Raw genomic sequence first — 21,860 nt, 5'->3', positions numbered from 1 at the left:
CTTATTCGTGTTTTTCTAATGTAAAAAAGAAAAATAAATGTATGTAATGAATTGTATTAATCATATTGTATATGATCTTATTGTCCAATCTTTTAAAATTAATTCTAGCCTAATCCGTGAATTTGAAATAGGTTCAATTCATCTAATTAACCTACACATACAATATTCAACATTCAATACATGATCATTAACTAACGATCTGTATACTCTAATGTTGGATGTTGGACTTTATAATATGAATGTAATAAACTTTAAGCATATTTAATGGAGATTTTTTTGTCAGCTTAACGTGTGAATTTGAAAAAGGTTCAATTTATTGCATTTGAAATTTCAATGATTATTATCTTAAGTATGCATGTGAAATTTATACCCATGAACAAGGTAGTTAGAAACTTATAATTGAACACTAATTTTAGTAGTAACGAACTTAATCCCACTAATTTTAGTAATCTTGGTTAACTGTGATCATCCACTAAATTACTAAGAGTGCTTGAAAATCCATTTTATATGATCCTAACATATACTTTTATCGTGGAAGATATTTACACATTAGGTATAAAATGAACCTAACACAAGTTTATGTTTGGCTGCGGTTTCGTAAAATATTTGAAACAGTTAAAGGATATAATGATCAATATATTTGCGTGAAAAAAATTACTTATATATATAGTGTAGTAGCATCGGATATTTAATTATAAGAGGTACTAATAGACGTTAATAAGTATCTATCGTTAGTGTATTATTATATTAATAAAATTCTAAAATTTTACTATATTGTGTAAATATTTTAGTTTATTTTGTTATATTTAAAGTAAATACGTAAGAGAAGGTAAAATCAAACATAAATCAAAATCGCTTTCAAAAGAATCTTGTTTCACTCCCTAACTCAGTTTATTGTCATTTGATGAAATTTAATATTTTCTATATATTTTACCTAAATATTATTAAATTGGATTTTTTTTTTTGTGAAAAATCAAATATATGTACAAATTAAGCGAATAAATATATTTTTTTCTCACTTTTTAAGATAATCATGTATTAATAACAATTAAGGGAAATTCATGTCTCCATCCAACCTATCGGTGAAAACTCTTATTATCTAGGATGTTTGTTTTGTTATCATTATCTCGTCATTTATAATTGAGACTACAAATATATATAATTCATATTAAAATAATATATATATTCTAAAGGACATATTACTATAATTTAAAGTCTAATTTACAAAATGCAGTTAGACCTTACCAAAGTCTATAACATACAATTATTTTTCATAAATTTCATATATCCCTTGTAATTTATATTTTCTTTGTAATCTATTAATCTCAGATCATCTCGGTGCAATTAAGTCCCGAGATTGAATAAATAAAAATCTTTTATTCTAGGACAATTCAGGGTAATGTATGCTCGAGATCGAATAAAATAAAAGCAAAATTCTTTCATCCCATCTCGATGCCATTAAGGTGTACGATACACGAACGATCGTGTATCGCGCGCTTGTAACCGATTTATCGTGAGTTGATCGGAGTAATTTTGATATTTTATATTGTGGACATGTGATTTTTTTTTTCATTTTCAAAATTAATTATATTTTTTAAAAAAACCCATAATCTAAAATCTAAAAGTATAGTAGAAAACTTAGCAACTAACCCAAAGCACCGAGAAAATTCTATTTGGTCTATATGGTACAAAGAGATTCCTTTCTTTCGGTAAAAATTCGTTAATTATATATCCAATCCACCCTAGTAGGCTCTTGGATGTGTTTACGTCGGTCAATCTCGGATGCCTAAGTTTAGAATTTATACTTGAATTACTTGGAGTTTGGCTTGCATCTCAATATAGTAATAAAAGTGACGGTGACAGGTAAGTTTTATGGTTGTATATAAAAGGGATAAATACATTATTATCTATTTACCACATCATCCAATTTAGGTTTTTCTTCTGAAGTCTGATCTCTCGTGCTGTATGTGTGATTAATAATATCATTTTAAATATTAACTAAATGGAGGGGATTGTTCCACTAACTATGGTGTTAATGGGTCGTACTGGGAACGGAAAAAGTGCAACTGGAAATAGTATTCTTGGAAAGAAGATGTTCGAGTCAAAGAGAAGTTCTTCGGGCATTACAAGTACTTCTGAGTTGAAAACATGCGTACAACCAGATGGACAAGTAATAAATGTCATAGACACTCCGGGTAAGAAATAGCTGATTTTAGTGATAGTACTTATTTTGTGTATGTTACTGTAATAAAATATTTGATAAAAAGAATGAGTATTTTCAAATATAGTAAAATAAATTAAAATATTTATAAACTATAACAAAATTTTGGATTCCATCGATGTTTATTATTAAAAGAATGTAAAATTTTACTATATTTTGTTAAATTTTTCATTTTTTATAATTCTCCCGAGGATAAAATATTTACAAAAGTTCCCATTTTATTAATGATATAGATTAGTAGACATCATTAACTGAAATTAGTATGCATTATGCTATATTTTAAAATGCTTCTTGCGATGATTTTGATTATTTCAAATTGTTTGATTTCTTTTTGTTATAATAAATAGAATGAATTAAAATTTTGGACCAAATGTGAGCAAATAAATTAGTGCCTCAACACCAACAAATCAATTGTCTATCTCACGAGAATTTTGCTAAATTTTCGACTAAATTTTTGCTATAAACGCTTTAAAACATAGACTTGTTAGATGAAAGTTATGTTGTTATGTTGTGTTTTTAATTTTCTAACAAGTGATTTTACAACTGTGTTTTCATATTTCTCATTGAATAATAAGATTTAAATTTTATAAGTCAAATTTAATATATAACGTAGTTATAATTTATTATAAACATAAAGAAAATACAAGAAAACAAACACAATTTTTAAAATAATCTAAAACAAAAAACCGAAAAATAAAAGATTTATAAATCATGACCTAAACAAATCAAATAAAAAAATCTTATTAACTATAACCTTCGATCTGATGAATGTCTATGAAAAAATTTGTGCAGGTCTATTTGATTTATCCCATGGAACAGAACACGTCACGAGGGAAATAGTGAAATGTTTGGATTTAGTAAAAGAAGGCATTCATGCAGTTCTTTTAGTTTTCTCAGCAAAAAACCGATTCACTCAAGAAGAAGAAGCCACCTTAAAAACCCTACAAAATTTATTTGGATGTAAGATCGTGGATTACGCTATTATAGTCTTCACCGGAGGCGACGAATTCGATGACGACGACGATGACAGCAGCACCTTTGACGATTACTTACTTGGTTGTCCTGTTGCCTTAAAGGATATTCTAGCTGCTTGTAAAGGACGACAGGTACTTTTTGACAACAAAACTAGGAGTGGAACAAAGAAGGTTGAACAAGTGAACAAGCTTTTAAATTTAGTGAAAGAAGTGGTAGATCAAAACGAAGGACAACCCTTTACACATAGTTTGTTTCTTATAAACAAGTTCGAGGAAAGATTGGAAGCAGTAAAAAGCAAGCTTGAGAAGCAAATAGAAGAAGAAAAAGAAGCAAGACGTAAAGCTGAAGAACGATTTCAAGAGTTACAAAAACAACATGGGGATAACATTAAACAACTCACTGATTTGCAACGACAAGTGTTAGAACAACAAAAAAGACAACAAGAACTGTTACATAAGGTAGCTACACGTGAACCAGAGGTCAGAATTTGTACTATTATTTGATCACTTACAAACACTATTAGTATAATAAAAAAATACGTTACTATATGAATAAAGACATACAATATATAATTGTGTGTGCTTGTGTTGAATAATATGTGTGGTAATAAAAGTTGAACAAGGTGAGAGAATATTTGTATTTGTGCCCTTTGTGTGTATATGTGTTTGTAATAACCTAAATAAAAGATAGAATGTATTTGTTTCATACGAGCATTATTTCACAAACGTGTTATTTTGCGATATTGTTTCCTTTATATCGTTGAAAACACACATACTATATTTTTGTTTTGTTAAACTGCAAATTTAGTCTTTATGATTTGTACAAAGTTAAAGTTTAGTCTCTGTAAAGCTATTTAAGATACCATCTAGAAGTCAGTGAAATTAGTTATTAAAACTACTCTAATTCACTTAGTGCTGCAATAACTAATTATTCATAGTATTATTTGTGATCTTAAAAATTACAGTTTAGTCTTATAGTTCGATAGAATTTGAAAATTAACATCAATGATTTGATAAAACCTTCCTAACTAGTTGAGGTAAATGTCAAGTTTGATTGTATGCGACAATACATGACTATTGATAAGATAAAGTTAGTCTATCGTTAAAAAGAAAGAACGTACAATACAAGAAAAACCATATTATTGGTGGAAAGGCCTATAGAAAATGTTGTTAATAGTATTTCCACAAAATTAATGAGCGTTTTTTTCTTTTTAATATTTCAGAGAAAAAAAAAAAGTGTATCGATTATTCATAATAGAAAAAATTGGATGCAGTTCAATGCACTCCACCTCTTTACTGTAAAAAAAAAAAAAAGAAAAAAAAAAGAAAAAAGAGATTATTGAATGCTCTTTTTAATAATTTTATTTTGGTGTGGTCCGAAAGGATGAGAAAGTATTTGAAATATGCTGATATCTTTAAACAATATATAGATACGAAATACCTTTGAATGCTACAAATTAAAGAAACATTCAGCGAACCACGAAGTAATGAGAAAATAAACAAATAGATTGGTTTATTTAAGAAACTAAATTCGAACATAGTTGATCGGAGGGCAAGGAATGAAGGAAAGAAGAGGGACAAAATAGTATTAACAGATGGCGTTCCGCGCGCAAAAATTAAATATATATACGAGGAGAAAAGGTCTTCAAAGAATCTTCGGAAGAGGGAGCGCAAGTGGAAATACCATTGACTAGAAATTCGGGAGTGAAAACCGATGGATTCACTTCTTCGGCTATCATCGGAATGATCATTGATCATTGATCATTGATCAGATACTGTCGAGGAAGAAATCGCCGGAGTCAGCTAGGTTGATCAATCATGTTTGCCAAACGATTGTTGCAAAAGGCTATTCATCATTCTCAGGTTTCGTCTTCTATCTGATTCTTCTTCCACAGGAATTGCCGTCTTCGAATTTATCAATAATGCAGATGACCTAGGGTTTTAATTTCTTTGCTTAAAATTGATGAAATCCGTAACGTGTTGAGGCGACGAATTTTTATCTTGATCTTAGCGTTTTTTTTTTTTTCAATGTCTCGTCTATCTCACAAGATGTATTCCATTTGATCATCGAATCTGCAATTTATAGAGCGACGTCTTAACGTACTTTAGGATTTAGGGAACTAACCTTAGCTTATATTATAAACGTCTTGTTTAAGTCGTGAGCGAGGAATGGAAGATATACGCGTTTCAGTTTTGGCAGATTATAAGGATTACTGGTCAATTATGAAACAGGAAGAGGTATCGTGTGTATCGATTCTTTTTGTTTTGCATTTTAAACTACTGCTCCAAACTCGCGATTTCTTTAGCGTCTCATTTTGTGTGTGTTTGTTGTGTGCAATGATGTTAGCTATTTTACGCTGGATCACTAAGCCTTCGTCAGTGTTTATTAACTGATCAAAAAACGGCATGGCCGTTTGTTTTCATATTTTCTCCATTCAGCATGCTGTACAGCGCGGTAGCTTAACTCCGGAGGACTTGAAACTCAGAGTCACGGTTCACTATGGCATCCCATCAACAGCATCAATTCTTGCTTTCGACTCCATTCAGCGGCTACTGGCCCTTGCAACCCTGTGAGTTGGTGGCTGTTAGTTCTAAATTTTGATGAATCTGAAAATTAAGGGTTGAAATGAGTATTATAGCCTGCATCTGAAGTATGGATAGTGTTGTCTCCTGCTATTTAGGTTTTTTTCCTTTCCTTTTTTTCGTATTTGATCTGGTATTCACACGCACTGGTGTAAAAGAGTTGGCCACTAAGTTGTTTTTGGCATATTTTATACATTCTGCTAGATAATCGTGATGTTATCCTGTGCAACTTAGGCACCTTAAAGTTGGATGAGTGAGGGTTTGATTTTGAAGTGTGTATTAGTAGAAATCTAGACCAGGAAAAATTAAGTCATCATTTCAGCTGAAAGATGAACTTTTCATGCCAGAGATGGAAGAATAAAAGTGATTGGTGGAGGTGGTATTGAAGGGCTTCTGATGTCCCCAAACCAATTGCCTTACAAGTACTTAGAGGTAGAATTTCAGCAGTTTTTAAAATTGAATTTTAAACTCACTTCTTCCCGTTTTAACAGCAGTGAAACTGATCATGCATTCCTTTTTACAGTTTATAACAAATCAAGGTTATTTAGTTAGTATCTCCAATGACAATGAAATTCAGGTATTGAATCTTCACTAACCCAGTACTTTTGTATTCTTGATAACCACGATGTGATATAGCCTTCATATCCATATCATGAATCAAATTTATAACAATTTTAAGATTCACTATTTTGTTTACTTAAAGTTTATATATGGACGTCAATAAAAATTTTAAGGCATTGGGATAATGTTGGTTTTTATTTCTTTACTGGTTATCTATAGTAGTCTTTTGAGATAATATTAGCGAACAACTCTCTGCAGTCTTGTTATGAAAGTAGTTGGTTGGGATTTGCAAACGTCCACAAATCTTTATTCCTCAGTAACAGAATATTTTAGGTCGCTTATTTTTTGTGGCAAGACAATGCTGTAAGTGTTTAGGTGAATGCACGTTCTGTACAAGAAAATGTTCCAGTAGTAGCTTTTTTTCTTTTTTGCATGGCAGGTCTGGAGTCTTGACAGCAGGTCTATAGCATGCTGTTTACAGTGGGAATCAAATATAACCGCATTCTCAATCGTTGGTGGCTCCCACTTCATGTATATCAACCTATTTATTCAGCTTTCTATTGACCAATAACCGGAAACTGATCTGTTCAGTCGTTACATAAAAGATTAAAGAAGTAAGCAACTAGTCAATAACATGCAGGTATGTCGGGGATGAGAATGGTTTGATGTCAGTTGTCAAGTTTGATCCTGAAGATGAAAAACTTATGCTCTTGCCATACCGTATTTCTGCAGCTTCTATCAGTGGTAATGTCTGTTGTTTCATTCAGTTGGACACATTAGTTCTCTAGTTCGTAGAATTGCATGATGTATAATTCTGCTCCTGGTCCATTCATGTACAAATGTCCTGCTTGATGTATTTTATCCCAGTAGGCAATTCCATATTACAGAGGTGACCTTTTATAAAATGAATAAAAGTGAAAATAGCGGGGAACAATTGAATGAGCAAAGTGTATAACTCAGATGTTCGGTGCATTTTACTTTCCTTCTGGCTTATGACCATTCACTGTTTCTTCAACCCTTTTTTCCCGTAGATGTCGCAGGATTTCCATTTCCTGATGATCAGCCCTCACCTATCATTGGAGTTCTCCAACATTCTTCTATTGGGAATAGGCAAGATACTTGCACAGAATGAATGAACTTTATTAACTTCTTTGCTTTTGGATTTGAAATGTTGTTACTAAAGGTTAACCTTCTTTCTGTTGCTAATAATGAAAAGTCAGTTGCTAAACTATGTTTTTAGATTGAGTTGGTATGTTACATGAGAAGCACGAAAATAGTTATGGATTACTGGTACATTAGTCTGATGATTTATCATTTCTGAAAATTTTAGGACACGACTGTTTCCTATTCAAAAAGACCCAAGTATCGACAAGTTAAATATTTCTGTTTCACAAGTTTGATATTTGAACACAATCTTATTTCTCAATGTATTATACTTGACGTTTGGATTTAAAAACTTTGATGTTTGTATTGAATACCAATTACATAATTTTATTGTTCTAACATTTTATCACAGTAATTTGTTCGTGGTTATAAAAAATTATCTTTTAAACAAATTCTATAAAAGCTATAGTTGTACCCTAAAATAATTGAAATAATCCTCATTTGGATACAATTTGTTTTGTTCTGTTTTATTTTTAACACTTTTTAACTTTTACATGAAATTCTTCTAATTTCAGTTTGTGATACTCTCTCAGTGTGTTGATAGCATATGCAAATGGCTTGTTTTTACTTTGGGACATCTCAAGGGGTCAAGTTCTTTTTGTTGGAGGTGGCAAGGACCTGCAGTTGAACGATGAACTTGATGAACCATCAAGCAGAGTGGATGTTAATGTTCCGTTTGATGCTTTGGAAAATAGTTTATCAGAGAAAGAGATAAGTGCTCTCTGTTGGGCATCCTCCAATGGATCGATTCTTGCTGTGGGATATGTAGATGGAGATATCTTATTCTGGAAAACATCAATTACTGCTTCTGGGAGAGATCAACAAGGTTCGCCATCATCTAAAAACATTGTTAGGTTACAGTTATCATCTTCAGAGAAAAGACTTCCTGTTATTGTCTTACATTGGTCTGGAAACAGTAGAGCACCTAACAATTGTGATGGACAGTTATTCATCTATGGTGGTGATGAGATAGGATCTGAGGAAGTTTTAACGGTGTGTTGTTTCATTCTCACTCATTCACATTTCTTTGTCATTTCTATGGCTCCTTTATATACGTGGATACGGCTAATAAATAAAAGGATATCAGATGATCTTCGCATCTCTAGCAGTAATTAAATTGCAAATATCTTTTTTACTTGTACTGTTGTTGGAAGGATAAGATTTTAGTAAAAAATGACTACTTCCATTTCTTTGAGTGCATTGCTAGCTAAATGAGATTTGTGCAGGTAGATATTTGAAGCCTTTAATTTCTCGCTTTTTTTTTCCTGAAGAAGATACAGTGTTGACTTTTTTAGTAATGATCTATAAGGTGAAAATGCTTCTTTTGGAATCATCAGTACTAATAGTTATGCTAGTTTTATGTTTTTGGCTTTCAACAGGTTTTAACCATCGAGTGGTCCCCTGGATTGGAGGTTTTGAGATGTGTTGGTCGTACGGAGCTCAAACTTCATGGCTCTTTTGCAGATATGATTTTGTTGTCAAGTCCCGGTGCTGCTGGGGATGATCCCAAAGTTGATCTTTTTGTGCTTACAAATCCTGGGAAACTGCACTTTTACGACAAAACAACGATGTCTGCAATAATAGGTAAGAGTAAGACAGACAGCAAATCACCCATCTCACCTTTGAAATTTCCTGCAATGATACCCACAGCAGAACCATCCATTACCACGTCAAAGCTTATTAAGTTGCCCATTGGGGGATTCTCGACAAAGATTTTATCCGAGGTATTGTATTCGCTACTATATATTTGAACCTCTCTCTTCTTCTACTCAGTGTGTTTGCCCTCAGTTATACACCCTTGACTTCACCAACTTATTCTATTAGCTAGCTTGGATGAAGCTGAGTTCCACCGAAATTCAAGGTACTAGTGCAAACTGGCCATTGACTGGAGGAGTGCCCTATCAGTTACCTACAATGAAAGATGACAAGGTGGAGAGAGTATACATAGCAGGTTATCGAGATGGTTCTATACGCATATTGGATGCAACCCATCCTGTATTTTCTTTTATATGCCATTTAAATGGCGAGGTTAGAGTTCTCCATGAGTTCTATTGTTCGTCTGATAAAAGACAATTTTATAAACCTGATCATTAACACTCAAAATTTTGCAGTTGGAAGGTATAAAGGTTGCTGGTTTAAGTGCTCCTGTATTAAAATTGGATTTCTGCTGTGCTACTACTTCTTTAGCTGTTGGCAATGAATGTGGTCTGGTTAGAAATCTTTTGTTGTTTTAATAAGATTGAGCTTCCAATATTCCTTTGTACTTACTGTTTCTTTCTAAACTAACTGGAATAGGTTCGGGTTTATGACCTTAAAGGCGGTGCTCATGAGAAAAACTTTCACTTTGTTACCGATTCTAGACGTGAAGGTATTTTAATTTTAAATCTTCCCTTGTTTTCTCAGAAATGGGAAAAGAAATGAAGCTTCTCTAGACTGTCTGATGTATTCCTTCCCCTGCTAACCATCTCAAATGAAAATTTGAAATCAGATCTTCGCTGTTTAACTAAAATTACATTTCGTGTAATCTATTATTAAAGATTTTGAGAAACCTACGTTGTGTCAAGTTTAAGGTTTGGACTGGTAGGAGAGTCATTGGCTATGTGAATGGTTGAGCCTCTGCATTAAACATCAACCTTTTCAGCATATATAAAAACAGTTAAAGGCAAGCTCCTTAATGGTTGAATCTCAGGCTGTTATACTACTGATATGTGTTTCAATGCCAAATGATAGGCCCTATATCCAGATTATCTTTATTTTTTAACTGTACCTATTTTTACAATTTTACTAGAAATCATCCATTAACAAACATGGCCAACTTGCTCAACAGTTCACACTCTGCCTCAAGGTAAAGGACCTCATTGTAGAGCTGTCTTTTCTCTCCTGAATTCTCCAGTTCAGGCACTGCAGTTTTCTAAATGTGGAGTTAAACTTGGTGTGGGGTATGGAAGTGGTCGTGTAAGGATTGCCCATAACTGATCTCTTTTAACTATACTTTCTAGTTTCTTATGATAGGGTCTCTGAGCTTGTGTTCTACTCAGATTGCAGTGCTTGACGTTTCTTCATCATCAGTTTTACTCTTTACGGAGGCTATATCTAACTCAAGCTTTCCCATTATTACAATGATTTGGAAAGAACATTCTGCTGCAACTCATGGCCCTTTAAAGAGCCCCAGACACTCGGGAGCTAAATCTGCAATCAATTATTCTGAAGAATCACTGTTTATCTTAACCAAGGATGCAAAGATCAATGTTTTTGATGGTAGTTCTGGAAACGTGATCAACCCTCGGCCGTGGCATTTGAAAAAGGAATCAGTTGCGATTTCAATGTATGTTATAGGCAAGTACAATATCCATCTGGACAAAGATTATAAGAAAACAAAAAAAATTCGTGTGTACCTTTGTGATTAAAATGTTTTCCATTATTGTATCCAGAGGGTGGTCTTTCGGTATCTGGATCTCCTGATGAAAAGCATACCCAGGAGTCATCCCAAAATACTACTACTAAAAGTGAATCCAATCCAGGCAGTGGTTCTACTGGATCAAATTTGCATGAATCCCAACATCATTCTTCTGCAGAAGAAACACGATCCGCTGAAAAGTTTCTTGATTCATATGTTCTACTCTGTTGTCAAGATTCATTGCGCTTGTACTCGGTCAACTCTATAATTCAGGTTCTTCAGTTATTTTTATCTCTTCCTTGCTTTTATAATTGTTTTGCACTTGCTTCATTTGTTAAGTGAAGGCTCTTATCATGGCAGGGAAATAATAAGCCTACTCGTAAAGTGAAACAGTCAAAATGTTGTTGGACTACTATTTTTAAATCCAAAGAAAGAGATTTTGGATTAGTAGTGTTGTTTCAATCTGGTGTTATTGAAATAAGGTAAGAAGCTGACATCTTGCACTTAATGTACTAATGTCATTAGACGTGTCGCCTCGATTTCCTATATTTATGCGAAAGCACTCCTACCGGAATAGACTTATAAATTTTGCTCATTTATTAATCATAGACATTTAGGTCGCGTTGCTCTTTGTTTGATGGCTATTGCTGATTTCAAATTTTGGCTAGATCTTTGCCAGATTTAGAGTTGCTGAAGGAAAGCTCTCTTCAATCGATTCTAATGTGGAATTTTAAGGCGAACATGGACAAGATTTCAAGTTCTTCTGAAGAAGGGCAGATCGTTCTGGTATGCTAGCAATTATAAGATTTCAAGTTTTTCATGCTCTTAAATGCTTATTTTAAACATTCTTCTTTTGTTAATAGGCCAATGGGGACGAGGTGGCTTTCCTCTCTGTGTTGTCTAATGAAAATGAGTTCAGGTAAGGTGACGTCCTGTTAACTGGCATGAAACAATATTAGTTGAAATCATGAAAGAGAATTAAATAGTTCTCTGTTTCAAGGATTCCCGACTCCTTGCCTAGTCTCCATGATAAAGTTCTTGCTGCTGCCGCAGACGCTGCTTTTAGTGTTTCGTACTATCAGAAGAAAAATCAGGTTTGAAAAGAATATTTTTGCCTTTTCCTATACAAGCGTTCAGTATTTTCATCCAGCCCCTAGTTATAAAGGTGTTACTGCAGCTTCCATCAGCGGGGATATTAGGTAGCATTGTCAAAGGCTTTAGAGGCGGGAAAATGACGCCTACCATGGATTTTTGTAGTACACGTGAATCTTATTGTGCCCATCTGGAGAAACTATTTTCCAAGACTCCGTTCTCAGATTCATCATTCCCAGCTCTTAAGAATGCAGAGCAAGTTGAGGAACTCACAATAGGTTCTGCTCTAAACAAGTCCCATTCGTTTCGTGCTGATTCTTTTCGTCACTGTTAACTTTCTTTTTGAAATAGATGATATTGAAATAGACGATGAACCACCAGCAGCAGCATCTACTTCATCTGAGGAGGTTAAAGGTATAACCAAACCAAACCTGAATCTCTCAAAAAAAAAAAGGATTCTAAATGTCGCATTTACAGGCCAGTAAATTATGAGCTGTTTGTGCAGAAGAAAAGAGAACCGAAAGGCAAAGATTGTTTGGAGATGGGAATGATGATTGGAAGCCTAAACCTAGAACAACTGAGGAAATTTTAACTACTTACAAATTTTCTGGGGTAATTTCAAATGAGAACTGCTTCGCTTCGAGTACTGATTGTTATTTCGTCTTCTAATGTAACAATAAAATATAGGATGCTTCTTTGGCTGCTGCACATGCAAAAAACAAACTCTTGGAGAGGCAAGAAAAGCTAGAGGTACGTATCGAGTTGCTTCACGCCTAACCTTCGTATCTGTTTCTGATAAGGTTGATTTGATAGATTAAGAATCTGGATAGAAGATGGAATAAAAATGGCTTTGCTCCCTTTAAGAATGAAATCTGTTAGTTGGAAAACAAAAACCATTGAGAAATGAACGTTAACAGGATACAATACAAATTTATTTTGACCGTTTGAGGTAATACGTAAAAATTGATTTTAATACATACTTTGGTTTTCTACTTATGAGAATAGCTGTTCCTTAGAATGGGAATTGTTCCTTGATAGTTCTCCCTTCTCCGATTAAGGCTTACGGACCTCTCTATACTTAATAAGGCCTTTCGGCTATTGAATATATTTTCCTCGTTTCTCATTATAGAAAAAATAAATATAATTAAATAAAATAACATTGTGTTCAAGAAGTCATCCCAAACACTGTTGGTGGGATAACGCGAAGGGACATCCATTTTAGTAAACAAACGCATTTGCATGCGCCATGCGGTGACTGAGTTATTTATTAACACGTACCAGGTTACTTTGATAGCGCACACACACAAATAAGATAATCACGTGTTGCAATTTGGGTTGATGTTTATGTAGAAACTGAGTAAGCGAACAGAAGAATTGCGAAATGGAGCAGAAGACTTTGCTTCATTGGCAAATGAGCTTGTGAAGACCATGGAAAAACGAAAATGGTGGCATATATGATTTTTATCAAACCAAACCAATCTGGATTCTGGAATTTGGTGTTTCATAAACTTCGTAGGTACTTATTTCTTCACAACTCTTCTTACCCCCTCCACCTTACCAACTACTCATCCAAGAAATAGTTTGGCAGAGGGTGGCCCATCCGTATGTGGGAAGTTTATATCGTCAACTCCGAATCGAGAACACACAAGCCCACTGGTTCCAAGTTTTGAGCCTTCGTAATTTGGAGTTTGGAGTTCCAAATTGGTGATTGTAATCGTTAATTTTATTTTATTAGCGTGTGAATAACTTTTATGATCATATAAATCTTCGAGAGGAGCCCATTTGGCAGGTTGGGTAAGCAGAGCCTCTGTGAAGGGTATGAATGCTCTGGATTATAAAGAGAGCTTCTCTCCATCCGAGACTACACGGTATAACTCCCAACCATTTGTCCGAGTGAACTTATAATATTTCCTAAATTATTTAATTTTCTTTTATTTAAAAAAGAAAAAAACTTATAATGTTTCTTTATATTAATTAACCATTGATCATTTAAAGCATCGAAAGATATTATGTTATATTATTTAACCAAAACCACGAGCACCAGATTTAGGATTGATTTATATTTATTTTGTAGAATTCAAAAATCAATATGCAGACGAATAGTACGGAATATTTCGTTTATAGGATTGAGTTGGATTTTTTATTTAGATCCATTTTTTTGAGGATTGTCGGTGTTGAAAACATAAGAGGTTCATTTTTACCGTTAGATTTAAAGCACAAGAAATTTCATTCCGATCATTCTCTCCCGTAATTTACCTTGTTTAAAACGTAGGAGCGTCCTTTTTACCAGAACCGTGTGTGCCAAGGTGAAGACGATGACAATTTCATTTTTTATATTGTCAAAAGTTTAAAGTAATATAAATCTGGACATTAAGTTTTTGATTTTGAAAATATAAATTTGCTTTTAAACTGAATCAATTCTTTTGGAAAAATTAGTTTTTCTAATTGTGATTGGTATGTGCTAGAAGATCTTAATAGAAGGATTTCAGCATATAAAAGAAAATCCAGAAATAGGTTTTAAACATTACTTGGTTTTTATGCTCCCTACTTGTGTACACGTACATTTGGTAACTGGTTTTAAAACGGTTCTCCACAAGAAAATCAATCTTCTAAAAATAGTTTTCAGTTTTCGTTCCTAATTTGAAAAACAAAAAGAATTCCTTACCAAAGTAGATAGTTTTTAAGAAACTAAGGAATGGGTTACTAAACGGAAACTGTCCTAGAAAAATTATAAGAAAATAAAAGAGGTTTACACTACTCGAAGATCTGTTAAAACGTTCTCTCGCTACTTTTTACAGTCAAGATCTGCAACTCAAGTCCCACAAATTGAAGTTAAATAAGCACACGACACTACCATGACACACTAGAGAATAAGAAAATGAACTTGGAGAAATATAAGGTTAAAACATTTTTATATTTTAAGATGTACTGAACATAAAATTAAAAGGCATTTTTGGGGTTCAGTACCTTAACTAGGTCATAAATAGCTGTAAACAAGTCATAGTGTTCTAAAGAACATGGGTGGGCTGTAACAACACTACTATTCAGAGCTCCAAACATGGGCGGGATATAACGACCCACCAACTTGAGTGGGGGGCCAAAACTCACCTTAGAAATCAAATATGGCTTAATACACTACACTCAAATATAACAAATACACTAGTCTTTTGAGGATCAAATAATTAAATAACTCTAAAACATGAAATCTAAGGGAAAGTAAAACCCTGCTGGAGGGAGAATAAAGATAAGGCAAAGCAAAGAAAGAGTAGAAGGAACAAAACCGTAGTCCTACTATGATTGAAAATGTTACTAAGGGCCACGCCGCCTTTCAATGTCCAACCTTCTACCTATTGCACCAACCGCATGGTAACTTCATGGACAAACAAACTATTTCTAATTCTAGTAGACAAATCAAAATGCAGCTTTTAGACATATAAAAGCGTATGCCGCTATGAATCAAACAATCCAATATTTCATGTAAATGTATAAAGAAGTGTTTGGTCCAAGGAGTTGGAGTGGAGTTTGTTTAAGGTGCCACAAGTAAAAAACATAAATTTATGCCTTATCAACTCCAATGGACCTAGGAGTTCATTGCTCCTTAGACTTGTCTAAACACCCACTTAAGGGAAAACTCTACCAGAATGAAAATATCAACTTTTTTAAATAAATATTGCTTCCAAAACCATTTTTCAAACATATTACAAATGAACATTTTCAGCAGCAAGTAGAAAATCTTCCCGATCGTTTACTGTATTTGCTTCTTACAACCAACATAAAACCTACCCCTTGATAAGGCATAAAACAATTTATGCCTTATCATCTCCAATGGTAACAGTCCAGAGTGTTTCTTTATATATTCTGGATAAATGCATTCAAATGGTATCAAAGATTTACTGGGATATGAAACCAACAGAAGAATTAGAAATTTCCTTTTCAGTGGGATGAAGTTGAAATTTTAAAGGTTTTGATTTCGTAAGGAAAAGGTAGTAGGGAGTACGTTTGGCATATAACTAAATAGGCACATTAAAATTGAAAATCTCTCAAAGACAAGCTCCTCCTCCCTTGGCTATTATGAACTTGAATTAGATTTATCTATACTACTAGACTTCACCAGTTGCTAATTTGATGGCAATGATCACAAGAAATCACATACCTATGACCAAACTCCTCCAGAATTGTCAACAAATCTTGACCCGGAAAGTTTCCTTCCAATAAGATCTCTCAACTCAATCTCACCAGGAAACCTTTGCTCCTTCAACTTAGAAAAGACCTTTAGAAAATGGATAGTCAGTACAGATATCTTACCAAGAAAAAAATAATAAAATAGAGAGAACTTACAAAAGAATCTTACCATTTCACCGTTGCAATATACTTCAAAGGCTCCGGAACTTTGTAAGAACGACTGGACAAAATTTCCAAACAGCCAAGTGCTTGCAATGCTTCCAAACCTATTTGCACGCAAGGAATAGTACCAAGGTGGAGGAACCATCCCGAGCCTAGGAAAAATATGTTCCCCTGCCACTATTATTCCAATAATTCCAAATTGAACCACGGGAACTACTTTACTAAGAAGGCGCTTTGGGAATGGTGGCGGATAATTTGCCAAAATAACTTCAACTCCAGGAAATGACGACTCCAGCATATTTTTCATGTTTATTGCAGTGCCTCTGCCACATGAAGTGTAAAATATCATTTCACGTCAAGCATTTCCACAGATTGAGATAACATTACAGTTCACATCAACTATATTTTAAAGAGAGAACCCCAGAAAATGGACAAAATGCATGCCACAGAGTCTAAATGTTACCTATTTGTAGGAGAAAAAATCTCCTGATCAAACATTAAAGTTCACAAACTGAAAGATAAATGACTACATCTTCCTGTAGACTTTACGTGATAACCAACACTCATACTTAGTGCCAGTCAGATATTTATTTGACACAATTAAGGGAAGATATAATATTTGCTCCACGAAGAACATTGGCTTAATCTATTGGTCCACTTGGAATTACGAGTGAAACATTTTTTATACTATCTTGTGTAATAACAACAACAAAAATGAGGTAATTTCAGTTCTAATTAGCCTTGTGATCGACTCTTATGCTCTATGAGTGGTGACCAAAATCTTATCATCCAGTATCCGGTTCATTCTTTATCCCAAAGCTAAATATTGGAAATTCTGCAACATCAACCTGTTTCTAAACCTTAATGAACTTAAAATGACGAGACATAATCTACTGAAGTTGCTTATCGGTGGCAATACTAACACATGCTAATTCATGCTATCACATTCTCAAACAGCGGAGGTCAAGTAAAACTCCCATTTCTATATCTTTCTCCAAACCAGATAACTGAACATAGAAAAGTTGGATTTCCGTGCACTAATTGAGTAATTGTTTCTGAATTGAGGTTTTCAAACTATGTTTGTTCAAGGCTCATGTCTTAAACAAGAAAAGACACATTCACCGAGGAACAGCATCAATGAAGAAAAGTACAACCAGTTTTTCACTATAATGACTCTCAACGGCCACGAAAGGTGGAGAAATTTAATATTAATTCAGTCGAGGATGTTACGGCAATAAAAGAAATCAATGCTAATCGAAGTTAGAAATAAAAGGCCAGCAGTCAAGATTTCAAAGTATTACTGATTTTTTCATCATAATGACTCGCAGCAACCAGCATATAGTAGAGAAATCAAAAGGCTCGTTCAATCGAGCAAGTTAAAAGGAACAACAAGAAGCAAAATTCCAAAGTACAACCGATTGTTCATCATAATGACTCTCAACAACATCTGGAGACTGGAGAGTAATGTTCTACGAATAAAAATTAGAAACAGCTACGAGAGAGCAGAGAAACAGAAACATTTGTTCAATCACCGATGTCGGTTCAAAATAACGAAAGAGACCGGCGCTGTGGGGGAAAAAATAAACAAAGAACAAAAGCAACAAAATCGAAGGAAGAACAGCAGCAAAATTCCGACTACAACCAAATTTTCGTCATAGAGACTCTCAACAGCCATTAGAGAGAGAGAGAGATTGAAATGTTCGTTCAATCAAGAAAGTTAAAGTCAATCCAAGAAACCTGTGCTAAGGAGAAAAAACAAAACAAGGAAATCAAGTTTTATGTAACTACAAGTTTACCGCAATTTCATGCGTAATCAGAGTCGATGAGAGATGCAAGAAACATAGAAAACACAGGAAAGGAAAATCACATAGACGTTCGATTCACTCACTTCCCGCGAAAGATGAGACAGATAAACACAAAATTAATAATCAAAACGATGAACTACCTACCTGTACGAACAAGAAACACAGAAGTTGATATTAATAACGCTGCCCTGGCCAATTCCTCCGATTACGCTCCGTTTCTGTATTCCAAAACGAGACAACAAATTTAGTCTCTTAATATCGCAAAAACAGCATCAAAAATGAAAATCTATCCAATGAAACACGAAAACATTCACCTCGGTAGGAAATTCAAGCGGTTCCTGGATGACCGATTGAGATTTAGGCTGGTAGTGAACCCGAGGTGGAGGATGATTCGCAGCAGGTTTCGGAGGCGGAGGAGTGAAAAGGTTCACAATATCAGTGAAAAGCAAAAAGATCGGAAGCCCTAACAGAACTATCCGAGTTCGATCCATCGGATTCAACGACGCAACGCTCTCGAGAATATGAGAGATTCGAAGTCTAAGAGAGAAGAAGGTGAAATGTTTTTTTGGGAGGAAACGCAAAACTAACAAACGAAAATATGGAGGCAATTGAAGGGTAAAATCGTCATAAAAAGAATAAGTTGGACGAATGGCCCTAGGCCCAGTAGTATGTGGGCTTGGAGAAAACAAAGGCCCAAATATTCGGTAGGCCCAAAATAGTAAATGAGAAAAGGCCCAATCAAAGAAAGCGAGGAGTCAACAAAGTCGGCAGGTCAAACAAAATTCTGGACGAGTCTTCAGACAGAATGCTATGAAGTCAAAAACTACGGCATGTGGTGGGAAAAATAAATCAAAATGGGACTAACCAAATGTTAATTAATTTTGTGAGAAACATCCAATCCAATGGAATAAAGTAAACCGTGTGAAAGCAACGACTCATGCTCAATACCCATTATTCTACACACATTTTCTATCCTGATATTATGAATAATAGTAACAATAAATTAATAACTACTCGAGTTTTTTTTTAATTTTATTCGTTTTCTTCTCAAATTCTTCCTACTTGGTACTCATGACTCATAATTCCAATATAAATATATGATTTCTAAGTCAAAATTGAGAAGAAAAACCCAAAATGAACAATGAAAAACTAGGTTTTGTTCGAGGGAATTTTAAAAAATAAAAACAAATTAACAAACTATTTATGTTCCACGTAAAAAATGACAAAATTTATAACACTTAATTTTTCTATATAAGGTAAGTATTTTGTTAACCTTCCTATTTTTGATAATTTTCTTTTATTTAATAATCTAGTTTTTATTTTTTGACATTTAAAACTCATATTTGTTATCTTAAACTTCTCGATAGTAGTTTTAAACACCACGATTGAAAAAATGACCCAACCTTTGAAAAAAAAATTCTCCTAAAAAGTTGATAATTAAACAAAAGAACTAATCTTCTAATGATATTAGTAAGCTTAAATATTTAAATAAAAAAATGATTATGGGTTATTAAAAGAAGTTTAAACATTTAGCTTATGAGAAAGAACTGTTAGTATAACAACCGATTGAGTTTTACTGTGTAAACATTCTCTACCAAAAGCTTTATAAAATGTAGCGTTTAGTACTTCAACTCACAATTCATATTAAAACAGTATACACCTTATCACAACTTATAAACTATGACAATCAATTCACCGTCCCATACGTGGTTGATTTCCAATTTAGAAGAAAAAACACTTGAGATGAAAGATAATGGGAGAGACGAGAATAGTAAATTGGTTTTCTTTTTTTCTTTTCCTTTACTCTTCACTGTAGAAAGAGGTTATGAAAGATAGGGACAAAAGCCATGAAAGCTAAGTTTGTCTTAAGCTCATAATTAGCTTTTTTGTATAGTGTTTGTATTAGCTGATAGGGTTTGTCAGTCGTTGCCATTTGCCACTGGCACTACCTTTACAATTCCCTTTTACCCTTTTTGTTTTTATGGTGTGAATTCAACCACTATAAGCCTAAAACCACCTATTACAATCCTCTCTACATTCTCTCTATCTACCAACCCTATTCTTCTCATTCTCCTCACATTTTTAACAATGCCCAACTCCGCCCACCCCAATTCCGGCTGCTTCTCCGGCATCCTGAGGCGGCTTCTTTGCACCGGCAACCTTCCCACTCACCCATCTGAAGCTCTACACGAATCACAATTTGATATACCAAAGACAGAGGCCAAACTCGCGGCTCAATCGGCCGAGTCCACACCCGGCGTGGTGGCTCGACTGATGGGCTTGAGTTCGCTACCAGACGCCAATTGGGTCCCGAACCACCAAGTCAGACCAGGTGCAGTCTCGCGCAGCAAGTCCGTGAATTTCGCTGATTATTTGCTTGATTTCGACTCTAACCAATCCCACCACCGCCGAATCCGAACTTCCGCTTCGTTCCGCGAGGTCCCACCATTGAACCCACACAATGATTTCTTTGTTCTATACACTAAGGATTGTTTCAATGGTTATGGGATTGAATCCAATTTGAAGAAACCCGAAACGCAGCGTTTTGACGAAGGAAAACAGAGTAGTAATGATTTGAAGAAGAAGAAGAAGAAGAAAGAAAATGCGAGGAACGAAATGAAGATTTCGAAGCTTAAAGATGAGCCAAGAAGGGTAAGTAGAAAGAACTTCACTGAGAGCAAAAAATGCAGCATGGGTAAAGACTCGTTCTCTGTTTTACCTTCATGTAAACACAAATGCAAACGGAGTATCCCTAGAAATGAGAGTGCTGTTATTCAGAAGAAGCCCACAAAGCAAAAGGAAGCCACCATTAGAACAGAGCTCAACAAGAAAAAGAAGAAGAATGTTCGACATGTCGAACGGAAACCCGACCTCGAACTCGACTCGGAAAATTCCAGCCCAGTTTCGGTTCTTGATGTCGGCAGAATCGAATTCTCAGGTTAATTTAATTTTGGTTTTACTAAACTATCTTCAAACTGATTTAAATCACATTTTCAAAATGTAAATTTTTGTAATTATGAATTTCTACAGATGAGAGGCAAATTGGTGGGAAGAACCGAGTTTACGATTACGGAGAATTGGTGGAAAGAATATGCAGATTGGCAGAGGAAGACATAAGAGAGGCAAAATGGACGGCTGAGATTAAGAATGCGGATAAATCTGAAGCGTTGGAAGAAATATGCATGGAGATTGAACGACATGTCGTCGATGCCTTGTTAGTTCACACTCTAAATGAGTTTGCAAACTTGTAGGCTATTATTGAGATGCAACTTCTTAATTAAGAGAAAAAAGAAAAACATCTTAATCATGTACATTAGCTCAATAGAGGTCTCCTTTTTAGGATTCAAAGTTAAGTTTTCTTTTCTTTTTTTTCTTTGTAGAAAAGTTATTTCGATTTCTGGATGTATGATTGACTTAAGTCAATGATTCGAGTTTATGTTAATTTAATAAATTAAGCAAAATTTGGACCCACCTAATGTTTCAAGTCCTATAAAGTGATTATCATTTCTACCCAATTTCAACTTTATTGTGAAACATGTTGAATTTGATTGAGTCCTTTGTTAGAAAATTAATATCTACTACTTACTTCATTTTACGGGAAAAGGTAAGACCGTATTCTTCAAAAAGGTGTGAAAGAGATGGAGTTGAGATAGATGTTGTCTCTAAATAAATAGTAATTGTCATCATTGATAGAAATAAATAAATAAACGATGTACGAC

General features: G+C 34.2%; 4 protein-coding genes across 12 annotated transcripts; 3 read left to right on the top strand and 1 right to left on the bottom strand.

Annotated features, from left to right (window-relative positions):
* The first annotated feature begins 1,913 nt into the window (after positions 1 to 1,913).
* Positions 1,914 to 3,901, top strand: LOC103486282 (immune-associated nucleotide-binding protein 9-like). Its single transcript, XM_008444183.2, has 2 exons — positions 1,914 to 2,195; positions 3,014 to 3,901. The coding sequence occupies exons 1-2, from the start codon at positions 2,003 to 2,005 to the stop codon at positions 3,697 to 3,699; spliced, it is 879 nt and encodes a 292-aa protein (XP_008442405.1). The 5' UTR covers positions 1,914 to 2,002; the 3' UTR covers positions 3,700 to 3,901.
* Positions 3,902 to 4,659: 758 nt separating this feature from the next.
* LOC103486283 (uncharacterized) lies at positions 4,660 to 13,960 on the top strand. 8 transcript variants are annotated; one of them, XR_537064.3, is made up of 25 exons: positions 4,664 to 5,058; positions 5,635 to 5,765; positions 6,126 to 6,210; positions 6,302 to 6,355; positions 6,779 to 6,870; positions 6,980 to 7,083; positions 7,371 to 7,449; positions 8,037 to 8,496; positions 8,883 to 9,227; positions 9,328 to 9,531; positions 9,615 to 9,713; positions 9,799 to 9,871; positions 10,331 to 10,458; positions 10,542 to 10,839; positions 10,935 to 11,173; positions 11,261 to 11,382; positions 11,569 to 11,686; positions 11,764 to 11,819; positions 11,901 to 11,994; positions 12,078 to 12,270; positions 12,344 to 12,406; positions 12,498 to 12,604; positions 12,680 to 12,742; positions 13,343 to 13,508; positions 13,581 to 13,960. XR_537064.3 is itself a non-coding variant. In XM_051084267.1 (24 exons), the coding sequence occupies exons 1-24, from the start codon at positions 5,014 to 5,016 to the stop codon at positions 13,448 to 13,450; spliced, it is 3,345 nt and encodes a 1,114-aa protein (XP_050940224.1). In that variant the 5' UTR covers positions 4,662 to 5,013; the 3' UTR covers positions 13,451 to 13,960. The 8 variants fall into 8 exon arrangements, 5 of the variants coding, with proteins under 5 accessions (XP_050940226.1, XP_050940225.1, XP_050940224.1 ...); XR_537063.3 differs by having other exon boundaries at positions 13,573 to 13,960; XM_051084267.1 differs by having other exon boundaries at positions 4,662 to 5,058; positions 12,359 to 12,406; positions 13,343 to 13,960.
* Positions 13,961 to 15,934: 1,974 nt separating this feature from the next.
* Positions 15,935 to 18,732, bottom strand: LOC103486285 (selT-like protein). Of its 2 annotated transcripts, XM_008444186.3 has the most exons (4): positions 18,456 to 18,732; positions 18,286 to 18,359; positions 16,344 to 16,659; positions 15,935 to 16,262 (listed from the first exon to the last, which is right to left on the bottom strand). In XM_008444186.3, the coding sequence occupies exons 1-4, from the start codon at positions 18,630 to 18,632 to the stop codon at positions 16,146 to 16,148; spliced, it is 684 nt and encodes a 227-aa protein (XP_008442408.1). In that variant the 5' UTR covers positions 18,633 to 18,732; the 3' UTR covers positions 15,935 to 16,145. The 2 variants fall into 2 exon arrangements, with proteins under 2 accessions (XP_008442408.1, XP_050940223.1); XM_051084266.1 differs by having other exon boundaries at positions 15,935 to 16,659; positions 18,456 to 18,724.
* A 1,354-nt stretch (positions 18,733 to 20,086) lies between these two features.
* LOC103486287 (uncharacterized) lies at positions 20,087 to 21,613 on the top strand. The gene is made up of 2 exons (XM_008444187.3): positions 20,087 to 21,079; positions 21,172 to 21,613. The coding sequence occupies exons 1-2, from the start codon at positions 20,230 to 20,232 to the stop codon at positions 21,390 to 21,392; spliced, it is 1,071 nt and encodes a 356-aa protein (XP_008442409.2). The 5' UTR covers positions 20,087 to 20,229; the 3' UTR covers positions 21,393 to 21,613.
* Positions 21,614 to 21,860: the final 247 nt, after the last annotated feature.

The sequence above is a fragment of the Cucumis melo genome, chromosome 4 (assembly GCF_025177605.1).
Source record: "Cucumis melo cultivar AY chromosome 4, USDA_Cmelo_AY_1.0, whole genome shotgun sequence".
Classification (NCBI taxonomy): Eukaryota; Viridiplantae; Streptophyta; class Magnoliopsida; order Cucurbitales; family Cucurbitaceae; genus Cucumis; species Cucumis melo.
This window is presented reverse-complemented; position numbering and strand designations above follow the sequence as displayed.